The sequence below is a fragment of the Grammomys surdaster genome, unplaced genomic scaffold (assembly GCF_004785775.1).
Source record: "Grammomys surdaster isolate TR1022 unplaced genomic scaffold, NIH_TR_1.0 125925, whole genome shotgun sequence".
Classification (NCBI taxonomy): domain Eukaryota; kingdom Metazoa; phylum Chordata; class Mammalia; order Rodentia; family Muridae; genus Grammomys; species Grammomys surdaster.
In genome coordinates, this window is record NW_021620749.1 from 4,182,259 (window position 1) to 4,207,672 (window position 25,414).

Here is a 25,414-nt window from a genome sequence, read left to right on the forward strand (position 1 = left end):
CCCACTCTCTGCGGGCTGGTAGGAAAGTAAAGAGGGTAATCCCACTCACTGTGGGCTGGTAGGAAAGTAAAGAGGGTAATCCCACTCACTCACTGCAGTGGGTAGGAAGGGAGACTGTCAAAGAACTCAAGAGAATACTCAACAGGGCTACAGCTGCTAAGGTTTGACTGAAACATCCCTCACAAGCCCATGTTACACACACTGGTCCCCAAAAGTGAAGTGCTGTCTGGGAGTCCATGGGACCTTTGGGGGGGTGGATGAGGCCTCTCATTGGAAGCAGACCTTTGGAGGTCGTATCCTGGCCCCTGGGTAGGTCTCCCTGGACTCTGCCTGGTCTGCTGTGACATGCATAGTCCCCACACAAGCTTCTGCTGCTACCCTGAGCTGAGCAGCCCTGCCATGCCTCCCCCACCACAATGGACAGAGCCTCAGAAGCTATTAGCAGACACATACGTCTTCCCTTCCTCAAGCTGTCGTTCTCTCTGATAGGAATTGTGGTTAAGTGACACAGGTTTCAACCAGAGTCTCTTTTGTGCAAAAACATACTAGCAACACTAGCATATGTTCACACCTGGACAACCATGTCTGTGAGGTCCCAACTTCCAGAACAGAAAGAAAGCTGGGGTGAATGTGATCCTCATAAGTGCACAGAATGGCCTCTTGGCAAGACAAGGATCTAGTCCTTGCCTAGCTCAGAGTTCCTTAAGTTCTGACTAGCTGGAGTTATAGGGGAAAAAACAAAACAAGACAAAACAAAACATTCTAGATACATTTTTTCCTCTTTGGAAGCTATTTATATTAGTTAAACTAAAATAATCAGAGAAATACCAAACTTATCAGACAGACAAAATCTGGTTTCTTTCTCACACCCTCTAAACAAGAAGTTACAGTTTTCTGCAGACTTTCGAGTAACTTGAAGAAACACAACCCAAAGGGGCTGCACTGGCTGCATGTGCACGTGCTTCTACAGGGCATGGCCCTGGCGTCTATGGAAGCAGAGCTAGCCTGACAAGGGCCCTCAGGAAGGGCCACTTCCTAGCCCTACTTCCTGCCCCTCAGAGTCCTCAGTCCATGCTTCTCTCGATGGCCAGCCTACTTTAACAAAGTCTAGGTACAGCAACAGGTAGAGATTGACAACCAATGTTCTGGGAGGTGCACAGGAGAGCTCCAGGAACCCGGAAGTGGGTGGTCTGTGTCCTTGGACCTGGTGCCTCGCACTTGGCTGATTCTCTAATCCACCTCTCAGTGTTTACTGTGACTCTGAGCTCATATATGTGCAGTCTGTGTGCGTGCAGTTCATGTGTGTTCGGAGTTCGTGTGCAAGACTGAAGATGGTCTTGATAAGGACTCATCAGGTAGAATCCTGACAGACCTGTCAAGAGCTCCCCCACTTCAATCCTGCCACTCCACACTACAGCCCCCTAAAGTCTGCCCTCAGAGGGAGAGACAGTGGCTGAGAAGGAGTGTCACCTGGAGCTCACTTTAGCTCCCTTAATGGGCACAGAAATCAGCTGCTGGGTCTGACCTGCAGCCCTGGAACTCAAGTCTCCAACCCCACAGCTGACAACTTCATACAGACGACATCTGAACTAGAACAGAGAAGCCCCAGCTCCTAGCTGCTGGCCGCACCATTGACTCTGTAAATACACAGCTTTGTGACTTCCCTCCGTCCTAGGACCATACAACCATGGGACCTTGTCACAGTGGACATGTTCCTCAGGAAAATTTCAATTTGTCTTCTCAGACTACGGTCACTCAGACTTGGCCCAGACAAACTACCTTCTTGTTTCCTTGCAAGCATAGCTGATTTACAGCTGTACTCTAACACTGTCTGCTTCACTGCAGCCCATGCAGTCATCTCTTCCTTCCCTGACTGTCTGGATAAGTTCTGTCATCTGACTGTTTTTAACTGACCCTTGACACACTCTCGTGGCCAACTGTTGACTTTGTACAACAGGGCCGATAGCACAACAGTCTCTTCTAGCGCCTCCCTCTCACACTGGACAAGTTCTGTCACTAGGATGATTTCTGAAGCTCCCACCAGTGACTACAGGGAATGCTCCGAAAGAATGAATGTCTGTCCCTAGAAGTCTCTATACTTGACTTTCCTATGGCACTTTCTCACAGAGCTGAGGACTGTTAGTGCTCCCACGTGTGTGCCTTCTACAACTCAGAAATGTCTCTCCGGGACATGTGGCTACCCCTTTTGAAGTATGACCATAGGAAAGCTGGCCTCTATTTCTCTGTGGGAAGGTCAGGCTAACTTCTATGAACACGGAGAGCAAGTCCAGCAGGCCTAATCCCCTGAGCTGACCCCTCCTGCCTACTCCTCTGTGACCTCTGACCTTCATCTCTAGTCATCAACACACATGAAATTGGAACTGAGCCCAGTACCTCCCACTGCCAGGGTGGCTGCTGAATCCCACAGGCTTGCACCCCTGACAGAGTCTGGCTTTGTTTACTTTCTGCACCTCTTGGGCTGTGGAGTTCCTGAAGGCAGGTGTCATTTCCTCTTTCTAGAACGCACTAAGAGTTGAGCACCAGGCAGGGTGTGTGACCTCAGGGACAGGCAAGCTAACCTCAGGAAGCTACCACTAACAGCAGCACCCAAAGTCTGAAGGTATCCTTTAACACACAGCGACAGAGCTTCTTTACAACCCAAAGAATTCTCTCTTTCCCACCAGGTCACAACTAATAGGAAAAGCATCAGGAAGGATGCCTGCCACCCGCCTATAGATCTCCCAGGGTGTGCTCCCCTCCACAGGGTACCTCACCTCATCCCCTTTGATCTGCGCTGGCCTCTTCACCACCTCCTTCACCAGCTGCAGTACCAAGTCTGTCTGCAGGGTGCTGAGTGCACAGACCAGGTCCACAAGGGTGTGCTGGGATGCGCTTGCCATGGGGACCATCTGTCCAGAAGAAGAGAGTTCCCTGAAAGCTTAGAGGTGAAGGTAAAAGTAAAACAGCACACACGCAGCCTTCCACGGTGGCTGTCCATGGAGAAGGAAGTCTGATGTGATTGTAGTGTGTATGGAGGTATGTCCGTGTCTGTGCGAGTGCGTGCATGTGTGTGGAGGCCCGAGATTGAGGCTGCCTGTCTTCACAATTACCCTCTACCTTTCTTCTTCCATTCTTTATCTTGTGAGTGCACGTGCAGAGGTTAGAGGACAGACTGTGGGGATCAGCAGGCCCGCGAGCACTGAGCCCACGTTAGCGAGCTCTCTCCGTCTCCATCTCACCTTGGTCTTGCTGTGGCGCCGCGCCTGCTTTCTGCTCCACACTGTAGCAACCGCAGCTATCAGTTGAACCCCGAGATGGCCTGTCAAGGGGTTCAGCAAGTCTAAAATTTTTTGTCTTATGGTCTGGTAAAAAGAAAAGCAAGAGTTAATTGCAAAAATTGCACTCCACCGACTCAGAACCAAAGCAATGCACTTCACAGCACTACCATGTGGACTGGGACAGAGGAGGGGCTGAAACCCCTCGAGAGCTGGACATGAGATTGGTCGTGTCACCCCTGGTAGAGGGAAGGCACAGTGGCCAGGATGGGGACATAGCTAAATGAGTTGCTTGACAGAGTCTTGAGATGGTAAATATTACTGAGGGGGTGATTAATCCTGACCACAGGTGTTTGTGTGTCTGTACCTGTGTGTGTGTACCTCTGTGAGTGTACCTGTGTGTGTATATATGGCTCTGTGTGTACTTGTGTGCACTGTGTGTGCATTTCTGTGTGATATACCTCTGTGTGTGTATGTCTGTGTGTATATAACTCTGCATGTGCACCTGCATACGTATACCTGTCTGTGCACCTGTGTGCATGCCTCTGTGTGCATGTGTACCTACGTATGCACCTGCTTATGTGCATTCTTCTGCATCACAGGAGCTGGAATCCAGGGTCTGGAGCATGCTGGAGCATGCTTGGCCAGTGCTTTCCCACTGAACTGCACTACCTACATAGAAGTCCCACAGAAATCCCACAGTCTAGGTTTACCTACAGCAGCAGGGAGAGTAGAATCATTCAAAAGGTTCAAGTTCTAAAAGTATGTAGCACTTACCAAACTGTATTAGTTAAGCAATTCAGGATAAAGCTGGAACCTAGCCATCTCTATACTCTGCCTTTGGCTTTCCCAGATTCCTGCAAGCAGCCATTCCCTGCCCTTAGTCTGTGGCCTTCCCTGCCTTAAACACTTGGCTCTGGTTCAGCCCTCCCAACACGGTCTAGGATCTGCCACTGTGCCCAGTACTGCACCCTCCCTGGTGGCATGGACCAAGCAGTGTCCTGCCATGCACTACTGCAGCATGCTGGCTCTCCTCTTCTCATTGCTGCCCCTACCACGAGGGCAGGGGCTTTGTCTGGCTGGCCCACAGGAGCATGAACACAGTCTGGTGCCTGGAAGAGGCCATGACACTGTGTCCTCCGGCTCATGCTTCACAGTAGACAAGCAGCATTTTCCTTTATTGAAATCGCTTCATCTGTTCAGGAGGCAGGAGAGCTTAATAACAGGCTCTTTTTACAGATGGGGAAACTGGGGCTCAGAGAGAATGAGTAGTGCAAAGGGTTTGGGGGCCTGTTTAAAGCAGCTTTCCATAAGCAGTGTGAGCTAGTGTGGGTGTCCCTTTACCCACATCTACTGGGCTCAATCTCCCTGTGAGAGGAAAGGTTTCCCTCACCAGGAAAGGGCACCAATGACAGACCAAAGAAATGATGTCCAGCTTGGTAAACCCAAGAGTTTATTTTAGACAGTCTCACTATGTAGCTTGGTACTTACTATGGAGACCAGGCTAGGCTTAACATCCTAGAGATCCATCTGTCTCTACCTCCCAAGTGCTGGGATTAATGATGTGTGCTACCACGCCCGGCTTATTCATTTTTTAAGAATTCAGTAACTCTGATTTTTATTTATAATTCATCAGAGCACATGTGTGGAGGTTACAGGACAACCCTCAGGCGTCAGTCCTCCCCTTCAGCCTTCATGTGGGTTTGGAGAGTCAGACTCAGGTCACCAGGCTTCCAAGGAGGTGCTTTATGCACTGAGCCAGCGCATCACAGCGAGCTGCCCCCACTCCCCACCCCTCGCCCCCCGCCCCTGCAGGAGCCTGACTAAGGTCACCTACAGGAGCAAGGGCAACTAAGACCACAGGAGAACCCTCCTCAGGGAACGGCGGAACTCCACAGGCGTCTGGGTCTCTGCAACATGTTCCCTCCCACACACAGAGCCAGGACTCTCATCCTGTAGGACCAATCACAGCTGCTCTGATTTCAAGACAGCAATGGCCACGTCGCGCCCAGAGGACAGTAGCACTCTGTCTAGCACGTCTGGACCTAATGGGACGTTCTGCATGGACCTGTCCATCACTGATCAGTGTGAACCCAAAGCCAAGCCTGGCACCCAGGGCCACCCAACTCCCGCACTCTATCATTCTGAGCCACCACAAACAGTATCAGAAATCACAGACCAGCTCCTGTGCTAACAGACTCAGTGTTTTGGGGGTGTCTGCTTAATAAGATAAAGAAGCTCTCACAGGCCCACCACATCCTAGGCTTCAGACACACTTCTGAGAGATGAGCCATGTTTAAGCGGGGAGTCCACAGACACTCAGGGCTGAAACCACTCCACTCCTCTGCTTCATGTAAGTGTGCCCCCCCCCCCCCACGAGCCTTGAGCAGGCCTAAGAGATGAGACCTTGTTTACCACAATAGACCAAACAATAGGACTCTGGAGGTATGGCCTGGGCATTTCCTGCCCTTGGCAGAGGCAGTGCTTGCTTTGGCCTTGGCGCCTTTCTGTCTGCCTGTAGCCTGGTACTCGAGCTGAGAAGAATAGACTGCCTGCTGAGCTTGCTTTGAGACATCTCCGGCCCGCAATTACCTATGGATTCCTCTCAGCTCCAGCAGGATGGTTTCTGCTCACCCCCAGCGCTCGCCCCCCAGACGGATGAAGCCAGAAGGAACTCTGGGGGTGGGGGTGGGTTACCCCCTTTAAATTGAAAGCTGAACATTAAAGCATTGAGCCTCTATCAGAAACCTTTGTCCTGACTTCATCTCTTCCCGCCCTCCTGTCCTTTCCCAGCCTCTCTTTCAGGTGAACCTGGTCATCTGTAGCTGCTGGCGGCAACATGTAAGCACAGAGAAAGCTTGTTGTTTTTTATAAGAAAGGGTCTCATGTATCTCAAGATGGCTGTAAACCTAGTTTGCCGATGAGGCTAGTCCTGAACTTCTGATCTTCCTGCTTTCAATTCTAACATGCTGAAAATCACAGGCATGTGCCATCATATTTACATTATGAGGAGATTTCTCTGTCTGATGTGGACTGTGGGTCCCATCAAACATTTTTTACTATTATTTGCAATATATGTTTCCATATGTACACCTTTTTCTTTGTTTACTGAGGCAAGGTCTGGCTATGTAGGCCTTACTGGCCTGGAACTCACTGTGCAGATCTGTCTGGTCTCTAACACGCAGCAATATTATTCTTCTGAGTGCTGTGAGTACAGGCATGGCTACCAAACCTGGCTTACAGAGACACAGGAAATGATGCAGCCAGAGAGAAAAGCAGCAAGGTGATACTCAGCTGAGATCCCAGCACTCAAGAGGCTGAGGCAGGTGCAAGCCAACAGACCCAAGAAAGGCCTCACCTTGGTGGTTTTAAAGTAGACAGAGGATGATCCTTTTGTGGCTCCCAGGAGATCCACTGGTCTCTTCTGAGTTTCCTCCTTTCTGAGAACATTCCAGATAAGGGCCATGGTGTTCACTATTCGAGGCAGCTCTTCCAAAATGGCGTTCTTGGCATTTCTCAGGTTGATTGGATCACTTATGGCAGCAGGCTGAAAGTTCAAATGGGTGTAGGAGACTCACCGCCCCAGCCACGTCCCCTCTCACCTGGGGATGGTGCTGCTGCTAGGGTGTAGGGTGGGCCACTGCCCTTGTGGTAGTCTGAAAGTGACATCTGTCCCTGTATGTAACAACCCATTGCTTGTTTTCGGACAGAGCTGACATGAAACTTCACATTATAAACCTTTTTGAGATAGGGACTCTCTCATGTAGTTCTTGCTGGCCTACAACTTACTATGTAGACAAGGCTGGCCTCGAACTCACAGAGATGCCTCTGCCTCTGGAGGACTAGGAGTAAAGGTGTGGCCACTATGGCCAGCTTAAATAAACTTTTAAAAATCAATCAAAACAGTAGGTGTACTTTAAGACTGCTTTGCTTTTTAAGAGAGAGTCTCATGTCATCCAGTCTCAAACTTACTACTTAACTTAGCCATCGATGACCCTGAACTCTGATCCTCTTCCTCCACACTGAGTGCTGGCAGTATTACAGGCATGCACCACCAGGCCCAGGTGTCCTAAGACTTAGCTAGAGGGGGGGAGGGGGGAGCAGCCGCCTCAGATTTCACAAGCATCACATCACATTAGGAGGTAAAAAATCCACTTAGACTAGGATGAGTACAGGGCAAGGTTTAATGAGCAATAGGGGTATTTGTCTGAAAGCGTAAGGACACGTGTTCAAATCCCTAGCACCCACTTAAAAAGCTGGGCATAGCTTTGCATGCTCGTATCTTCAGTGTTGGAGAGGAACAGACAGATCCTGGGCACCCACCAGCCAGCTGGCCAGACTAGCCAAAGCAGACAGCTTCTGCTTAGTGAGACCTTACCTTAAGGCAAGAAGTAGACAGCAATAGAGGAAGGACTTAAATCTTCCTCTGGTCTCCATATGCATGCATATAGGCTTACAAAAGTACCTGAGTGTGCAACACACACACACACACACACACACACACACACACACACACACGTTAAGTAAGCCTAAAATCAATCTTCCTTCCTTCCTTCCTTCCTTCCTTCCTTCCTTCCTTCCTTCCTTTTTTTGTTTTTTGAGACAGGGTTTCTCTGTATAGCCTTGGCTGTCCTGGAACTCACTCTGTAGACCAGGCTGGCCTCGAACTCAGAAATCCGCCTGCCTTTGCCTCCCAAGTACTGGGATTAAAGGTGTGCGCCACCACTGCCTAGCTATCAATCTGCTTTCTATCTTACCACTATTGCCAGCTGAAACAGTGAGCAAAGGTTGAAGGAACTCACGAACATTTGTTTCCTGTGTATACACACCTATGTTTATATACGAACTTGCATATCTTGCGTGTATTTGTATGTTGTACACATGTGTAGAACTCATATATTTATATTCTCATTTGCATCTCATATATATTTTCGTGACACCTGCATCATTTCATATATCATTATATACTTAACAGTCACAGCCCAGTAAAGACGAAAACAAGCAATTTGCTTCAGATTCTAGGGGGAATAATGTACCTTTTTATGTTGGGTAGGCTGTTCCAAAAGACAAAAATGGCTAATGGTTGTAAGACCTTCCAGGAGAGTGAGTGGGTAATCTGGAGGGATGTTTTCCTTCTTTGAGGTTGTACTGTGGAGAAGAAATGAGAAACTGTTAAATAAAATAATGGGGGTGGGAGGGGGTGACCTGATTTGTTCCCAGAACCAACTTAGAAGAATAGAACGGCATCCCAAGTTGTCCTTTAAAACACACACGTTAGAAGAATATTTAAAAATGAAAAACTGGTTTTGAGAATCTAAAAGAGAGGCTATAAAGGTTCCAGTCTGATGTGTAAACACAGAACAGAGTCGCTGTGTCCCATGAAGGTTCCAGTCTGACGTGTAAACACAGAACACAGAATGGCTGTATCTGATTGACTAGACTCCTGAAATCAGAGCACAGGCATCTTGGGTGTTGCTTTATGTTATAAAGTCACTAATGACAAATGGTTTAAGATGTTTTACAGTTACTCCAAAGCTGATTCTGGTTTTGTTTATTTCTATTTTGCAAGCTAACAGAGTTAACTGGCTAGCACCTCTGAGAAGGCCTGGGTTGCTGTGTGGGTTTATTTACACAGGGTGTCACTAACACAGAGCCCATCCAATATGTACTATGTATGTGTGTGAGGTCATCCAGATGACCTTGGATGCTGTTTTGATGCAGTACTGGGGACTGGACCCATGGGTTTATAAACACATTTATTAGCAGCAAGCACTCTACCAGACATGTGGGGTTAAAGTCAAAGGATCTAAACACGTATACTCCTGCAGATGACACTCCCCAGCCTTCTGAAGGGATTTGATTATCTTTCAATTAGTAGCCTTGGCAACAGAGACATTCATTACAAAATCTGCCAATAAAAAAATCAAGTTCAGCATACCTGATGGTGAACTTGACAGATTCGCTTTCATACTGCTTGACCAGATCATCCAAATTTTTGCAAATCTGGATAATAAAGGGTGTCACTGTCCAGCCCAGAGACTTTCCAAAGTACGGCAAGGAATGTGTGACCAGGCTCACCCAGGCAGGGTGCATGCCGTAGCCATAGGCGGGCTGCAGCCCTCTCACCACAGCTGAGACCAGAAGGCCCTGGGAGGTGAGGGGGTGGGGCTGCACGTACTGCATGGCACTGATGGCCTGCTGAAAGTTAAGAGCCCTCTGCCACTCTCGGGACAGGGCTGGCTGACTCTCTGCCTCCTCCTGACCCTGGCCCAGGTGGTGCTCCAGAACGATGAGGGCCTGCAGCAACTTGAGCAGCTCAATCTGCAGTGGGTGCTCACTCCAGATCTGATCCTGCCCCAGATTGATGAGGCTCTCCTCAAAGAGGCTGTCCTCCATAAGGACCCTGCCCCCTCGGTCAGCGGTGGCCAGGCCATAGCGCTTCTGGCTGGTGTACATGGACGCAGACAGTGAGAGCAGGACAAACTCCTGGACCTTGCATCTCTGCAGCAGGCTGTGGATGAACTCAACATTCTTCCCCTCCGAGGCCTTGGCCATGGAGACCAGCTGTGTTGTTATTCTAATGAGAACCTCCACGCTCTTGACCTGCACATCCCGGTTGCCGAGGATGTCCCTGTGGCAGACCTTCAGGTAGCAGGGGTAGTAGGACCGAAGGAAGCTCAGGCAGAGGTAGGTAAGGAGTTCAATCAGTAGGGAGTGGGGACAGACATTGGGGGCCTGGGTCTGCAGCTTGCCATAAAAGCTCTGGCCAATGAGGGCCTCCTGGTGGCGTGCGAGGAGGTTGGAGATGAGGTTCAGGTGTGCCGTGGAGCTGGTATCTATGCCTGTCCTGGACACAGCCTCAATGAATTCCTTGGGGTTGGTCTTAAGTACAGCTTCCAGCACAGAGAAGGAGTACAGGACCCTCTGGGAGTCGTAGGGCTGCAGGTAGAGCAAGATGTGTTTGAACAAGGCCTCAACCGTCTCCTGCTTCTCCCTCTGCTGCCTCAACAGCCTCGATGTGGTGATGGCTTGGAGCTCCACATCAGCTTCCTCATCACTGGAAAACGACTCTGAAGCCTGCGTCTTGTCAGAGTCTGCTCGCACTAGGCTTAACCTGGCATTGGACCTGGGGCTTTCTGGTTGGAAGGCTGCCAGCAAGGCTGCTCGCTTAGAGTATGCCCTGCCCCCGATGGGGATGGGAGCACAGCAGTTATCCTCGTGGCTCAGGTCCTTCAGGTCACGGGAGGGAGAGGAGAAAGTGGATGTGTTTTCACTGTCAGTGTGGCCAGAGCTCGTGTCTGCAGACTCTGTGTGCTCACTGCTATCCCCACCACCAGAGGTCATCCTTTCTGGAAGGTCTACGTAGTAGGGCAGGTCTTCCTCGCTCAGATCACTTCTTGGTGGGCATTTCTCTGGTTCCTTCTCTACTTCAGCCCAGATGGCTTCACGATCCACTGTGGTGAACTGGCCTCGAGGCAGGTGTTCCTCGGGGGCACCCTCTTGCAGCTCAGATTCACCACATGCCTCTTTGAATATGGGCTTCTTCCTGTTAAACCAACGGTGTAAGTCCTCTGGAAATCACAAAATGACAAAGAACTTTAGACCAGAATTGCTAGACATGACAAATTAGCTCTGAGGCAATCTTTCGCTTAAAGGAGACAATACCCACTGGAACTGCACCCAGGTCTAGACTGTATCATGGGTAAAACAGAGACACAACAATGTAAGTATGTCCTTTTGCTGGGAGGGGTATCTCAGTTGGGAGAGTGTCAGCTTAGAGTGTAGAAGGCCCTGGGTTCGATCTTCAACATGTGGGCACCTCAGCCCTTAGGAATATTAAGGGATTGTGAGTATTAGTTACATTGCCAAGTGCTTGTTATATCAACTTCCGGTTTATTTTCCTTGAGATGCAGTCCTGTTATGTAGCTCAGCCTCTCCTCTGACTACTCATCCCTGAGGGCTGGGCCCGAGTCAGGGGCCACCATAGCTTCAGCTTTGCTCGTCTCATCATTATGAGAGGAGGCACTCTGGAAAAACGTAAATGATTTTTTCCTAGGAATTCCCTCTTTGGAAATACACTCCACAGAAACATCAGTAGGTTTCAAAGCTGTGAGGACAGGGCACACGCTGAAATAGTATGTGGAGAAAATGGAGCCACAGCAAGGGTGCGGGGAATGGTTAGGTGCACGCCTGTCACAGACACACTGCTGGGCTATGATGAATGTGTCAATACCCATGAATATGAGGTATGGACAGGAGAAGTGAGAGGGAACATCCAGATTCACAACAGCTGTACACAGTGAGTCCACTGGAGAAAGCACTCAGTTCACACAAGACGGGGAGGGGCATCTGCCACCTACCAGCAGTGCCTCTGTCAGGACCTCTGTGTGATGCCTTTATTTTTGATTTTTTTTTGGAGGGTTCTTTTCTTTTTTTAATGTGCATGTGTGTATTCATGGTGTTTCTGCGTGTGCATATGTACTATATGCAGATGTGTGCGGGTACATGTGTGTGCATGTGCAGAGGCCTGAGGCTGGTGTCTGAGGCAGGGTCTCTCAGATGTCTGAGCTCAGCACTCTCAGATATGGCTAGTCTCCCGAGGCATCTCGCTTCAGGACTGTCTTCTCAGTGCTGGACACCCATTCGGCATTCATGTAGGTGTGTGCCAGCTCCTCAGCTCTGTGCCACCTTGATTTGCTTATTGTTTTAATCAGGAACTTGCTAAATGGCCCAGGCTTTCTCCAGGTGATGCTCCCCAGTCCAAGCCTACTGAGTCCTGGAATTATAGGTGTGAGCTGCTATGCCCTGCTACTACCTATAGTTTAAAATAGACACAGTAACACTTCTGCAATAAGAAAACATATAGCACTTTTAACTATCAACTTTCTCTTTAGTTTTATTTACACGGGTGTTCTGCCTCCATTGATGCATGGTTGTGAGCTGCCATGTGAGTGCTAGGATTTAAACCTAGATCCTTCAGAAGAGTAACCAGTGCTCTCAACCCTGAGCTATCTCTCCAGCCCCTCAATTCTCTTTTTAAAAGAGGTGAAAATCAAAAGGTTCTGATACTATGAAAATTCTTGGTTAAGTAGCTTTCAACAAGTCTATACCATGAACATGTGCAGGGTGAGGAGAGGAAGGAAAAGCACAAACCAGAGATGGACAGCTTGCAAACCAGAGACAGCCTGCAAGTGCACAGCCCACCGCAGCATAGACATGGCAGGGCAGAGAGCACCTCCCTGTCTTCATACTACCAGGGAGCAAGCTGCACCAGCACCAGGAAGGAAACAGGAAATATGAGGCAGTTCAGAGACAGAATCTCAAGAACCACAGAGTGAGGTAATTTTTTTAAAAGCAAGAAGAGGAGAAGTGCTGGCAGGATAGCTTGCTTGCCACAAAGCCTGATGGCTTGAATTCCATCCTTGAAACCTGTACAGTGATAGAGGAAAGTCCTCTGCACAGGTGCCATGGCATGCACGTGCTCATACAGTGTGTATGTGTGTGTGTGCGCACACATCTGCACAGGAGCCATGGCACACATGTGCTCATACAGTATGTGTGTTTGTGTGTGTGGCACACATCTGCACAGGTGCCATGGCACGGATGTGCCCATCCCATATGTATATGGCACACATCTGCACAGGTGCATGGCACACATGTGCCCATACCATATGTGTGTGTGTGTGTTGCACACACCTATTCTCACACACATGCCGTGGCAGAGTGTAATGAGAAGGTGTGGTGTATAGTTCTCTAATCATCCATTTCCTAGGACGTGGAATAGTTCATTCTCCTTGAGAAGGCAGCCAGCTTTTCCTCCCTCAGGAAGAACCTTGCACAGAGTAGGCCATGTCTTTTCCCTCCACCCACCTCAGGGTGGCACTGTTTCTCTCTGTAAGACCAGGATAAACATAAAGGACAACTGACCAGATTCCACGGGACCGTGACATTTTTAGTTACCCCAGATTTGGGGTACAAATCTATGCAGAGAGGTGCCAGGAACCTCAATTAACAATGGTGCTTACACACAGCATCACCCCTCTGCTAAGCAAGGGACACTGGTAAGTGTGTTCTACTGTGCACTGGAGACATTCATGAATTGTTTTCTCCAGTGACAATCAAGCTTCCCTGTGTTTATTTAAATGTGGGCTACTAACTTGAAAAAAAAAGTATCACTGGGAGATAAGCTCACATCTTGACAGGATGCAGTGTGGATTTTAAAATGTGCATGCATACCAAGAGTGGCTAAACAGACCACTCACATAACTCACCCCACCATCTCTTTTATAGCGACATTTAGAATCTACTCCCAGCTGGGCAGTGGTGGCGCATGCCTTTAATCCCAGCACTTGGGAGGCAGAGGCAGAGGCAGGCAGATTTTTTAGTTTGAGGCCAGCCTGGTCTACAGAGTGAGTTCTAGGACAGCCAAGGCTACACAGAGAAACCCTGTCTCGGAAAACCAAAAAGCCAAAACCAAAACCAAAACAGAATCTACTCCCACAGAGGCGAAGCAGGAATAGAGGTGGCTGCCAGAGGCTGGGTGAGGAAGGCAAGGGGACATGCTGGCCAGAGGGTATGAAGACTCTTACCTAAGAGGGGTGAGGTTTTAGTTTCAGCAAGGTGACCATAGCTAATAATAATAATAGATACTGCATCTTTCAAATCTTTTCTCTCAGTAACAAAGCACTGACTTTTCAGTGAAAACAGCAACCCATACCTAGTAGTTCAAAGTGCTAGTTCCTGTGGCACTTAAAATGTCACCATCCCCATCAGCTTCCAAGGCACAGTCACTTGCTCTGTGAGTGTGTGAGCGGTGTGCATTCTCAGCAGTGTGGTGCTGGCCTGCCCACCTCCCCTGCTGCGACTGTGAGGCTGCTCACCCGCTGAGTTCTCCTGCTTGAGGCACTGGATGGAGGTCCTCTGGGTTTTGGGCTGGAGCAGCAGCAGGAGCATGGGTTCGAGGATGCGTGCTACATCCCCGAGGGACAGCGCTCGCACCAGCCAGCCCTGGGCTGCTGCACTGATAGCACCGTCTGTGCAAGCCAGGCTATCCAGGACGACAAACAAGGACCTGTGGGGAGAGATGTCACTGAGTCCCCACTCTGCCGTCCCTGCATGCCAGGCACCATGGCCTGCAGTGAGTTCCTGTTGTTGAACCAGACGCCTCAGGAAGCTTCATCATGCTGGCCTTACACACACCAAGTGAGTGACAGGCTGTGGGCCTAGCTTTATGGTTGTGCTTTTAGAGACACAGTGGACACATGACAAAGACAAAGCAGAGTCTAATATACCAAAGAATACATCTTAAGTATGCAGGTAGTGATGTAGCAAGTGAAACTGGGCATAGGTGGCCTGAGGTCTAGACCAGTCTCATCCCCACTGGGTGTCCACTCATCTGAGCAAACTGCAAAGCCTTACAGTGATTCTGAGGAGGGTGGGCTCCCTCGTTCCTACCACACTGAAGCCCCCATAAGAGTCTCACGCTGGGCTACATGAAGTCGGAGGACTATGGGTACCATGTCCTGTGCAGCATGGACTCCCACATATGAGCCTGCTGGCAGCTTCACTGCCCCGCCCTCTGGAGTCTAAAGCATGTCTAGGGGTCTCTGCAGTGCACCCTAGGCTGAGGTTGGTGGGTCACAACGAAGACTACTTTACCTGTCAAAGGAGCGGTTGTGGGACGTCACACGACTGCCCTGGATTTCTCGTGTCAGGTGCCAGATCACAGAAAACCGAAACAGAGCTTCCAACCGTGTTCCCTTGATTAAGAAAGAAATGGAGGAGCTTGGCTTCATCCTAGTTCTGTGGGAGTCACCACGAGGCTCTGGTTTTTTTTTTTGTTTTGTTTTGTTTTGTTTTTTAAAGTAAGAGTGGTTGAGCCTTTGAATCCGCCCAGTAATTGCTCATCCTGCCCTCTTTCAACCTTGTTTGTTTGTTTGTAAATAATTCTGACACAAAGTCTCACTAAGTTGTGCAGGCTGATCTTGAACCTGGAATCCTCCTGCCCCAGCCTCCCATGAAGGAATCATACTCCTGTCACTCTAGGCTCAGCTCTAAGTGTCATTTCAATAATGAGTGCAGGTTCTAGGGGTAAAAAGTGCTCACTGCCAAGCCTGATAGCTTGAGTCCAATCTCAGGAATCTACAAGGGTAGGAGAAAACTGACACGTCCACGTTGTCCTTTGGCCTCCACACAGTTGCTGGAACACACACAAACATGCACACGTGTGCGCGCACACACATGCAAACACAAACACAGATTCCTAAATGTAAAAATATGTGAAGAACAAAAGTAGTCAGTAGAGCAGCCTCGGGCAGAAGAGGAAGTGCTGCCTCCTTTCACTTCCCTTGCCCTCTCTGCAAAGCCATGGCTGGCCTGGAGCTCACAGAGATGCTTTTGCCTGTCAAGTGCTGAAATTAAAGTGTGCACAGCTCTCTGGGCTTTAGATGTGTGCTTAGTGAAGTATGTGTTTAAAATTTAGCGCCCAGGGCTGGAGACATGGAGGATGCAGGTTCATTTCCTAGAACCTATGTAGTGTTCATGACCATTTGCAATTCCATTTCAAGGGGAACCAGTGTCCTTCGTGTTCTATTCTGGCCTCCATGGGCACAAGGCATGTACGTGCACACACACACACACACACACACACACACACACACACACACACAGAGTATACATACATACATGTATGCATACAAGGAAAACATACAATAAAATAAAAACAAATCTTTTTAAAAAGGACTTGGCATTAGTCAGTGTCCAGAACCACATGCAAGAGCTGTGATCCAAAGAAAACACAGAACACAATTTCTTCATGTCCCCTCAAAATATCAGGCCCATGGGTCATAATGAACAAGGACAATCAATTGGAAGAAAATTCTCAGGAGGCCAATAACTCTCTACAACTATGACTCTTACAAACAGCTCCAGAGACTTGCAAGTCCTGACTTTCAGGGAATCAGGGCAGAGTTCTATGATGAACCTCCATATGGACACAACTGCACTATCAGGACCCTAAAAGCAATCGCTCGATTCCCAGGAACCTGCCAGCCTGCTTTCAGATTGTCTCTGCTCGTCGGGACATCTACTGAACCCAGCAGAGACTTAGCTTGGGTGGGAACAATCCGCCTTGGGCAGGTAAAGTGGGGCACACTCAGCAGCTCGCTGGACATAGCACAGAGGATACAGATGCAAGGCTCACCTTGTCGGGGTCCAGGAGGGCGTGGCAGATGATGTCCTCACAGATGTTGGCGGTCGGGGCCAGGCAGTGCAGGCGGTAGAACAGCTCTACACAGGTGATGTGATGTTCACGGGTCTCTTTGTTCAGCTGGTTCCAGAGCACACGAGCCACCCTCTGCAGGGAAAAGGGAGTGGAGACCACAAAAGCACAGCAACAGCTGAGCTTTTTCCCCTCATGTGAGCCTGCCTTAGAGCCTGGCTTCTATTCACACTTACTTCATGAGACCCATCAGCACTGTTACCAGACACAGCTGGACCAAGGAAAAGCCCACCAGGAGTTGCCCAGTCAACACACCTCAACTGCCTCATAGCCTGGCACTGCACAGTGCTGGACCCTAACTGTCCCATCAAAGCTACTGCCCTGACCTGCTGAGATGTGCAAACTGTCAGGAGCTGGGATTTGGAGACAGACCAGATGGTCCCAGGTCCCTCCAACCTCCTGGATGACACTGGACTTGCTCAGCCCCTGTGACAGTCAACAATTCTGGTCTGAGGAAAAGGCCATGGACCTATACACATATTCCCAGGGGGAAATACCTGATAAAAGTCTGTTTTCTCAGCAATGACTTTCAGTATCCCAGGAGCAATGGGAGGGACTGTCACCATCTGTAACTTGCCAAAAAATGGGTTGTTCCCAGAGGTTTTGTAGCGCTTCATCTTGTCTTCGATGACAAGAGCGAGGGACTGGGAGTGGTTTATCACTTCCAGCAGGGTGGCAATGGCTATGTTCTGGAGGGAGCAGTCGTTCACACAGCAGCAGATTGTCATGAGGGATTTCAGCCATGGTGGAAAACTGCAATTGATGGCTCCTAAAAGGACACCAGCCAGAGAAGAGAGACAAACAGGTGAGCGTGGCTCCCCAATGGGATGCCACGAAACCACAGAACCCAAAGAACCACAGAACCCACTCTGAGCAGTGACCTGAGGCATCTGGACAGCACTGTGCTCATCTCAAGCTGAACTACAGGGGAGACATACTTGACAAGGTCCTTCTACAGTCATCTTAGGACAAGCCTCAGAGTGGACCTTTGCTATGCTTTGGAGCTCGCTGTCTCAACAGGCTGGTGTTTGAACACTTCATCCCCAGCTGTTGGTGCTGCTCTGGAAAGCTTTGAAGCCTGGGTGCTGAGGTAGGTCAGTAATGTGGCCTGCTAAGACCTGAGGCAGCCCCTAGTGTCTTCCTGATCTGCCACCTCTGTCCCATCACAGGAGGCAGAGCTGCCCAGCTGCTGTCTCTTTCGAGTTACCAAAGACAATCTCCTGAAACTCTGAGGTAAAATACAGCTCTCTTCCCTTAGGTTGCTTCTGTTACATAATTTGTCACAGTAACAAAGAAGTAATATATCTCTAGCCCACTGTGCCTAGGTCCTCACTGAGGGAGGAGTCTGTGTGCACAGACTGGAGTGTGGTCCAAGGACTGCTGGAAGACACAGGAAGGACTGCATCCAGGCTCAGACAGATAGAGTGTGTCTCTGCTTACATCTTGCTCTGGGACTTCTGGTTCTGAGCTGAGACAGTGCACTTCTGTTGTTTAAGGTACTCAGCTTTGATGGCAGTCATGGCAGACAGACAGCTATGGCTCTAACAATACGGGGTACCTCCTGTGAGTCGGACTCTGGGTGAACCAGGCAGGTTTACAGGCTCATTCCCCCATCTCTCATCCCGTAGGCTCCTCCGCTGTGGGGAAACCATGCTGATGGCAGTAACCACAGTAATGTGGTTGTTTCTCTAGACACTTGCCTTCCCTGCCCCATCGACCCCCAGTGATGGCCAGCCTGCAAAGACACTTATGGGTCATCTGACACATGGACTCACTGGTCACATCTAGCAATGGCCAACTGCAGACCAAAACCAGAAGTTTTCACAGCCACTTGGTGGTGGCACATGCCTTTATCCCAGCGCTAGGGAGGAAGAGGTAGGCAGATCTCTGGGAGTTTGAGGCCAGCCTGGTCTTCACAGAACTAGTTGCCAAGTCAGATACAGTTGACACAGGAGTCAGAAGCAGACACAAAGCCAGCAAGCTAACAAGTCACTGATGCAGCTGGCTACAGAACAGAAAGGAAATCGGCTGGCTGGCACAAAGCCCCTAATCAAAGGCTTGGTTGGCATCCAATGTGCTTCTGATCCCAGAGTTTTCAGATTTGGGGGTGTCTGCAGAGTTACTGGGTAATCTTCCCTAATCTAAAATGACCCAAAAGCATGCACCAGTGTCAAAAAGTTTAGATTTCTGATCGTTTGCACCGGGAAGGTTTTCCTTTCCCCTTTCCCAGTGGACAGGACTGTGTAGTTGAACATCAAGCCTGTCACAGAATTCCCAAATGACTTAGCATGCACTGGGAGGATCACTCTCTCACCTGGAGTCTGGAAAAGCGTCTCATATAGCTGCTCAGTCTCCTCCTCAGATAGATACACAGGGAAGGTGGCACAGTCCAGCAGCAGGTGGCAGGCAGCAGCCAAGGCCTCCCTGCAGTCCTCCTTGGAGCCCACCAACTCAATGACCACCTGGTCAACGTCCCATTCTGTTGCTGCCCTCCTATGTGGGCTGCTGGGCATAGAGGACAGTGACTCTGAGCTTCTTATCTTAAAGGGAGACCCTCGAACCGTGAACAAGTCCGAAAGCATCTGTTTAAACTGGGGCACGGTGATGGGCTTGGGATCCCATGAGCTCCTGCCAGAGTGCTCGGTGCTCTGTGTCTGGCCCTTGTTGTTCTTCCCTAGGGGCTCTTCAGGCTTCTTTTCCTCCCCAGACACAGTCAGTGACGCTGCAAAGATGTTCTTGCTGGCAAAGTTTGCAATGAGTTCCTGGATGCAAAGGAACGTTGCCTGCATGCTCCCGTCTTTCTTCCAGATGTCGTCTCTTTCCGCAGACACCCGAGGCACCCTGAGGTGCTCAGAGAGCTCTGGTGACGAGGCACTAAGCCCAATCCCACTGTCTTCAGATTTCAGTGGGGCAAAGGAAGGCTCCTCATCACCTGCAACCATAGCCTCCGCCTCCAAACTGATGCCACTGTTTCCTCCTTTTACTGGACTCTGTAGAAGACAAAGAAAGCTCCATCTCTCATCCCGTAGGCTCCTCCGCTGTGGGGAAACCATGCTGATGGCAGTAACCACAGTAATGTGGTTGTTTCTCTAGACACTTGCCTTCCCTGCCCCATCGACCCCCAGTGATGGCCAGCCTGCAAAGACACTTACGGATCATCTGACACATGGACTCACTGGTCACACCTAGCAATGGCCAACTGCAGACCAAAACCAGAAGTTTTCACAGCCACTTGGTGGTGGCACATGCCTTTATCCCAGCGCTAGGGAGGAAGAGGTAGGCAGATCTCTGGGAGTTTGAGGCCAGCCTAGTCTACAGAGTGAGTTCCAGGACAGCCAGAGCTACACAGAGAAAGCCTGTCTTGAAACAACCAACCAAACAACCAATGAACCCAGGTGCTTTCTCATCTCCTTCCCACCCACTCTCCAGCAAGAACTAGGAGAAGATGCCACTGCGCATGTGGTCTGATCTCCCCTCAGACCAGCCACATGGTGCTGGCTACAGCACTAACAACTGTCTCAGAACTTTCACCCCTAAGGAGCAGTCTGCCTCAATGCTCCCCTTGAGCCTCAAAGACTAAGTGTTCACCTGGTGTGGCTGCACCTCTCATGATTTGAAGGAAGTAATCATGGCCCTTCAGTTGCAGCTCATGGCTCAAACTCTATCCTTCAGAGACAATGGCACCCTGACTGCAAACCTTCTTAACCTTGGTCATGGGAAATGGTTACTGTACAAGTTCACACACACAAGGAGGTATTCAGAAATTACAAGGTAGATACTGCTACAACAGATATGCCAGTGTACATGGTACAGTCAGAGAAAAACAGACAGAGTGGCCACACAGTGCAGGTTACGATGAACGTGCTGCCCAGATAGGCAGTCAAGCTCTACCCTCTGAAGCCTGTAGTGGGGCCTTGCCCTACTCTCTGAAGCCTGTAGTGGGGCCTTGCCCTACCCTCTGAAGCCTGTAGTGGGGCCTTGCCCTACCCTCTGAAGCCTGTAGTGGGGCCTTGCCCTACCCTCTGAAGCCTGTAGTGGGGCCTTGCCCTACCCTCTGAAGCCTGTAGTGGGGCCTTGCTCTACCCTCCACGGCCTGTAGTGTATTTGAGGAGAGGCTCTTAGCAGCTGGTAAGTGGGGGAGGGGGACATCTGGGTGGCCTAAATCCAAACAGGCTGTTTCTTCAGCTTAGGCATAGTCTGCACACACAGAACACTATGTCCATTTAAATGCAGAGATGTGGTGGAGGCCATAAAATTCTGACAAGCCTTAAGTACTACAGATGGCCAGCAAACCCAGGAGAAGCTTGTGAAGGGTCAGGCAGTTTCCAGTCAGAGCACTGAGAGAAAGGAGCTCTGAGCTTCAAATTGAGAAGCCTGATTTCTGTTACTGAAGCCACCCTGCCAATTGAGGGCATTCTCTGATTTGCATTTTAAGTGAGTCAAGCCCCATGCATACAAACTCAAAATGGAAGGGCTGCTGTAGTTATCAGTATGTGCAGCCATTTGTGGAGGCTGTGCTATCCAGAAGAGGATGAAATGAAGATCATCTGCACTGACCCTTCAACATCCTGAACTCTGTGGCTACACATCTTGTCCACAGTGCTCTCCATGCTAATTCCCTCCCACTCCTCAGAGGCACCACCAGTGCCTGCGTCCTGGAGCACATACCGAGTTTCCGCTGATGGGCTCCATATCTAGGTAGGAGGGTGGCATCTGGACTTTGCTAAGCACCTTGAAACATGTCTTCAAGGCGTGTGTGAGCTCAGGTAAGCTCAGGGCCTCCACCTCCTCAGCAAGAGGCTGCAGCAGGCAGTGAAGCACCTGTGGGAGGTGCTGAGTCTGCACCTCTGAGTAGAGTTCCTAGAACACAGAAGTAGCAGTTACTTACCACGGCCGGCCAGCCGGCCACACAGGAGGAGTAAGCACCTCAGACTGTCTGCATCTCAGAGTCTCAGCTTCACATTAATCCCAAGCCAAGCTTTCAGCTGCATTCATCTCCTGGACTAAAGCTGCTGCATGCAGTCTACATTAACTAGCAATGTGTTCGCTGTCACCTCTAAAAACTGGAGCCCCAGTCCACCAACTGGTTTCCATACTTTATCTTATCCAGGCCCAGAAATTAATTCTTTTAATTAAAACAGCTGTAGTGGCACACACCTTTAATCCCAGCAATCCGGAATTAAAGAAACTTTGTCTTGAAAGACCAAACTAAACCAAAACAGAACATAAAAACAAACCAGCAAGAATGCAAGAGGCCTGGGAGCATAGCTCAGTGGTAAACAAGTGCTCAGGAGGCAGGAGGCCACCATAAAAGAGAACTGTGAGACTCCATCTACACTAGACACAAACCCCACCTAGAGACAGTCCTGTGTGTGTGGAGCCACTTGCCCATAAACGCAGGGTTAACAGGACAGACTGGAAGACTGAGGGGAGCTGGGACAGAAACCAAGATCAGGCGTCTAGCGCACCTACCAAGGGAATCACATCCAGGAGGAACACGAGGAGGGTGCAGAGCTCCGAGACGGTGGGGGGAGGGCTGATGGCTTCTCCAATAGCCTTGGTCTGCGACACTGGTCTACGTTAACCACAGGAGAGAGAGTTAACCCCTCCAGAGTCACTGCAAACTTTGTCCTCCCCCTCCTTTTTCTTTTTGGCTTTTCAAGACAGGTTTTCTTTGTATGGCCCTGCTGTCCTGTAACTCGCTCTGTAGACCAGGCTGTCCTGTAATTTGCTCTGTAGACCAGGCTGTCCTGGAACTCAGAGATCTGCCTGCCTCTGCCTCCCTGTGCTGGGATTAAACAATGGTTTTGTTTTGAGTCAGGATGGCCCTGATAGCCTCACAGGGGTTGAAATGGCAAGCAGAAGCAAACATGACTGGCTCGATTTCAAACACCATATGATTTCCATCAATTATTCTGTTTTGAATGCAGTGGAGGACAGTGTCTGTGGGTCTGACACGTCAGTGTTGGTGACAGACTGACCAGTGTGGAAAGGTATTAGTGAGCATCCTGTTGAATATGTCTTGGAAGCAAACTGTTTGACTTGAACTTTGTCTGTTCAGGTGTGAACTCATCACCCAGCAGATACAGCGATGTCACTGTGTGTGGCTCAAGTCTCCAGTACCAAATCAAAAACCCATCCGAGGGAACAGGGACCAGCATGTGTCATACAACATAAGCCAGAGGCTGTTTTTTGTTTGTTTGTTTTTGAAAAAAGGTCTCATTACATAGGCCTGGCTATGGAATATTGGAACTTGGTATACAGATCAGGCTGGCATTGAACTCACAGAGATCCATCTGCTTCTACCTCCTGAGTGCTGGAGCTAAAAGTGTGCATCACCATACCCTGGTTACTCTTTACACTTTGGGACTCCTCCCTGAGACACCCATGAGGTCACAGGCTCTGAGCTGTGTGACCCCTGGAGAAGCACGGCTTGCTTCACTGACTGACCTATTTCTGGGTAGGAGTAGGAGTCTCTGGAGTCCAGAGTTGTTTCTAAATATGCAGGATTAGACAGTGGTGGTTTGAATGAAACACATTTCCCTTAGTCTTGGGCATGTGGTGGCACTGTTTGCGCAGGTTTAGGTCTGGGCAGACAGTGCCACACAGCCCAGCTGGGGGAAGAACATCACTAAGGCTGATGCCTTGAGAGCTGAAGTCCTTTTTCTATCTGTAGTTCACTCTCTGCTTCATGCTCTCAGCTTCCTGTCCTGCCAACATGGCTGCATGTGCCACATCTCCTGGCAAGCCATAATATTCTCTCACCCTCTGGAACCACAAGCCAAACTCTCCCATAACTTGCTTCTGGTCACAGCATTTTATCACAATGGGAAGTGGAGGCAGGAGGATCTCCATGGAGATCATGGAGAAGCTCATGGGCCAGGAGCCTGGAATAAGCAGCAGCATCAACACAAAGTAGACCTGCTGCAGAAGCGGACGGGAGGACTGCACCAAGCGGTCCTCTGACACCCACAGAGCACTGTAGCACATGGACACAGGCATGCACACACACACACAAGCACAAATGCACACACGCAAACACACATGTGTACATGTATGCAAAACCGCGCACACATGCACATACACATACATGTACGTAAACACACAACATTAATAAAAATAACTACCCCATGCCAGTGGTACAGTCTGTAATCCCAAATATTTAAGAGGCCGAAGCAGTAGAGTGGCAAGTCCCAGGCCAGCCTGGGCAGCTCAGTGAGACTCTGTCTAAACTGTCAAACAAGCAGCAGGGCAAGGGTGGTATCAACCTTTAACCCCAGCACTGAGGAAGCAGAGGCAAGTGGACCTCTGTGAGTTCAAGGCCAGCCTGGTCTGCAGAGTGAGATCTGTTTCAAAATGGACAAACAAAACAAGGGCAGGGGTGTGGCTCAGAGGCCAAGCACACATCTGATCCTAACTCTGACAAAAGAAAGAAGAAACAAGTGGAGTTGAGCGAGTGAGCACCGCACCCTCTCCTCTCTTGCCTCCTGCTGCTGGCTCTGGATGCAATCCACTCAGAACAGGTAGGCTACCTGCACCAGGTTTCAGGGGGCAGAGAGGCATTAAGGGGCAGTTGAGAAGTAGGACGCCCATAGTGCATGTGACTGGGTTCTAAGTTTCGCTGTTACCGATCTGCGATGCAATGCTGGGCAAGACCCTCTCTGCATGTCTTTGGGCTCTAGCTATCTCTAAGACCCACAGCAAGAAAACAAAATGCTACTTCTCAAGAGGCTGCCCAGGAGTTCATGGCACGCTCTGTAGCCACAGGACACACATGGGTAGGAGTCAGGGGCCCATGTGGGACTCACACAGGATTAACAGTGGCACAAAGCTCATCACAACAGCTTAAACTATGAGCACTCTGACCCATCACTCACTAGCTTCAGGAAGGATTTAAGACTGAAGAGTCCAAGTTCAGCAGTGGAGACTGCCTAAGCCAGGAGAAACACTGGGGCTTGCAGAAGCTACACTACCCAACACTAGAGAACAGGCAAAGGGCTTTCTAAAGTTAGACCTTAGTGAATAATAAAGTGGCCCAGGATCCTGTGACACAGACAGTTTCTGTCCTATTATTAGAGTCCTGCGTGACTTCCTTCCAGCCCTGTCTCCACTGGACTCTGGAGGTCAGGAGAGACCACCGAGATTCACTTGGGCTGAGACACCGGCCTTCATGCAGCCATGGAACCATCCACCTGCTCCCTGTTCACATACCGTCACTCACCTGAAGCACTCCTCGAAACACCGGGCCATGTAATCCCACAGGAAGTCTGTGCTGAGTGATGAGACTAGCAGATTGACCGTCTTCACAATCTCGGAGGCGTGTCTGTTTTCTTTGATTGTGCTGCAAGTAGAAGAGGCAAATGGGCTGAACACACCAATGGAGGATTTCCGTTACAGAGCGCAGTGTCCGAAGGAGCCTCTACCGGCTCTTCTCTCGCCTCTGACAGACTCAGAAAGCATTTCCACATTGGCCTCACTCCTAAACAACAGCTTTTAGAACCTTTCTATCTATTCTTTGACAATGTTATGCATATATGAAATGTAGCACGACCAAACCTACGCTGCCCCCTCCTGCCTGTAACTTGTCCCCTCCCACCTTCGTATATGATTTTCTATTTTTTCTTTCCATAAATAACCCACTGAATCCAATTATTACTGCCTGCATGAGTGTGGGCAATCTGCTGGCCACTATGACCCTGAAGAAAACCACTCCCTGCTAAACAGTATCCTTACTCATGGATCCCCTTAGAAACAGATGAAAGAGTTAGGGAAAGACTATACCATTCAGCACGATGCCCCAGCTCCCCAGCCCAACTGCAGGGTCAGCAGGGAGATTTGGATACTATCTTAGATCCTTACT

General features: G+C 49.7%; 1 protein-coding gene across 3 annotated transcripts in view; it reads right to left on the minus strand.

The window, feature by feature from the left end:
• The window catches only part of Dop1b (DOP1 leucine zipper like protein B), a 100,447-nt gene that overhangs the window by 32,890 nt on the left and 42,143 nt on the right, over nucleotides 1-25,414 (minus strand). For all 3 annotated transcript variants that reach the window (XR_003709384.1, XM_028752509.1, XM_028752510.1), the window contains exons 11-23: nucleotides 24,776-24,895; nucleotides 22,027-22,129; nucleotides 21,223-21,414; nucleotides 18,869-19,544; nucleotides 17,052-17,323; nucleotides 16,477-16,629; nucleotides 14,934-15,034; nucleotides 14,156-14,346; nucleotides 9,214-10,846; nucleotides 8,312-8,423; nucleotides 6,634-6,822; nucleotides 3,240-3,362; nucleotides 2,775-2,909 (exon numbers count right to left, since the gene is read on the minus strand). Coding sequence is in view for 2 of the 3 variants with exons in the window: in XM_028752509.1 (XP_028608342.1) it covers nucleotides 2,775-2,909; nucleotides 3,240-3,362; nucleotides 6,634-6,822; nucleotides 8,312-8,423; nucleotides 9,214-10,846; nucleotides 14,156-14,346; nucleotides 14,934-15,034; nucleotides 16,477-16,629; nucleotides 17,052-17,323; nucleotides 18,869-19,544; nucleotides 21,223-21,414; nucleotides 22,027-22,129; nucleotides 24,776-24,895 (4,000 nt within the window). In the remaining variant the exon portion in view is untranslated. The remainder of the gene's footprint in view (nucleotides 1-2,774; nucleotides 2,910-3,239; nucleotides 3,363-6,633; nucleotides 6,823-8,311; nucleotides 8,424-9,213; nucleotides 10,847-14,155; nucleotides 14,347-14,933; nucleotides 15,035-16,476; nucleotides 16,630-17,051; nucleotides 17,324-18,868; nucleotides 19,545-21,222; nucleotides 21,415-22,026; nucleotides 22,130-24,775; nucleotides 24,896-25,414) is intronic.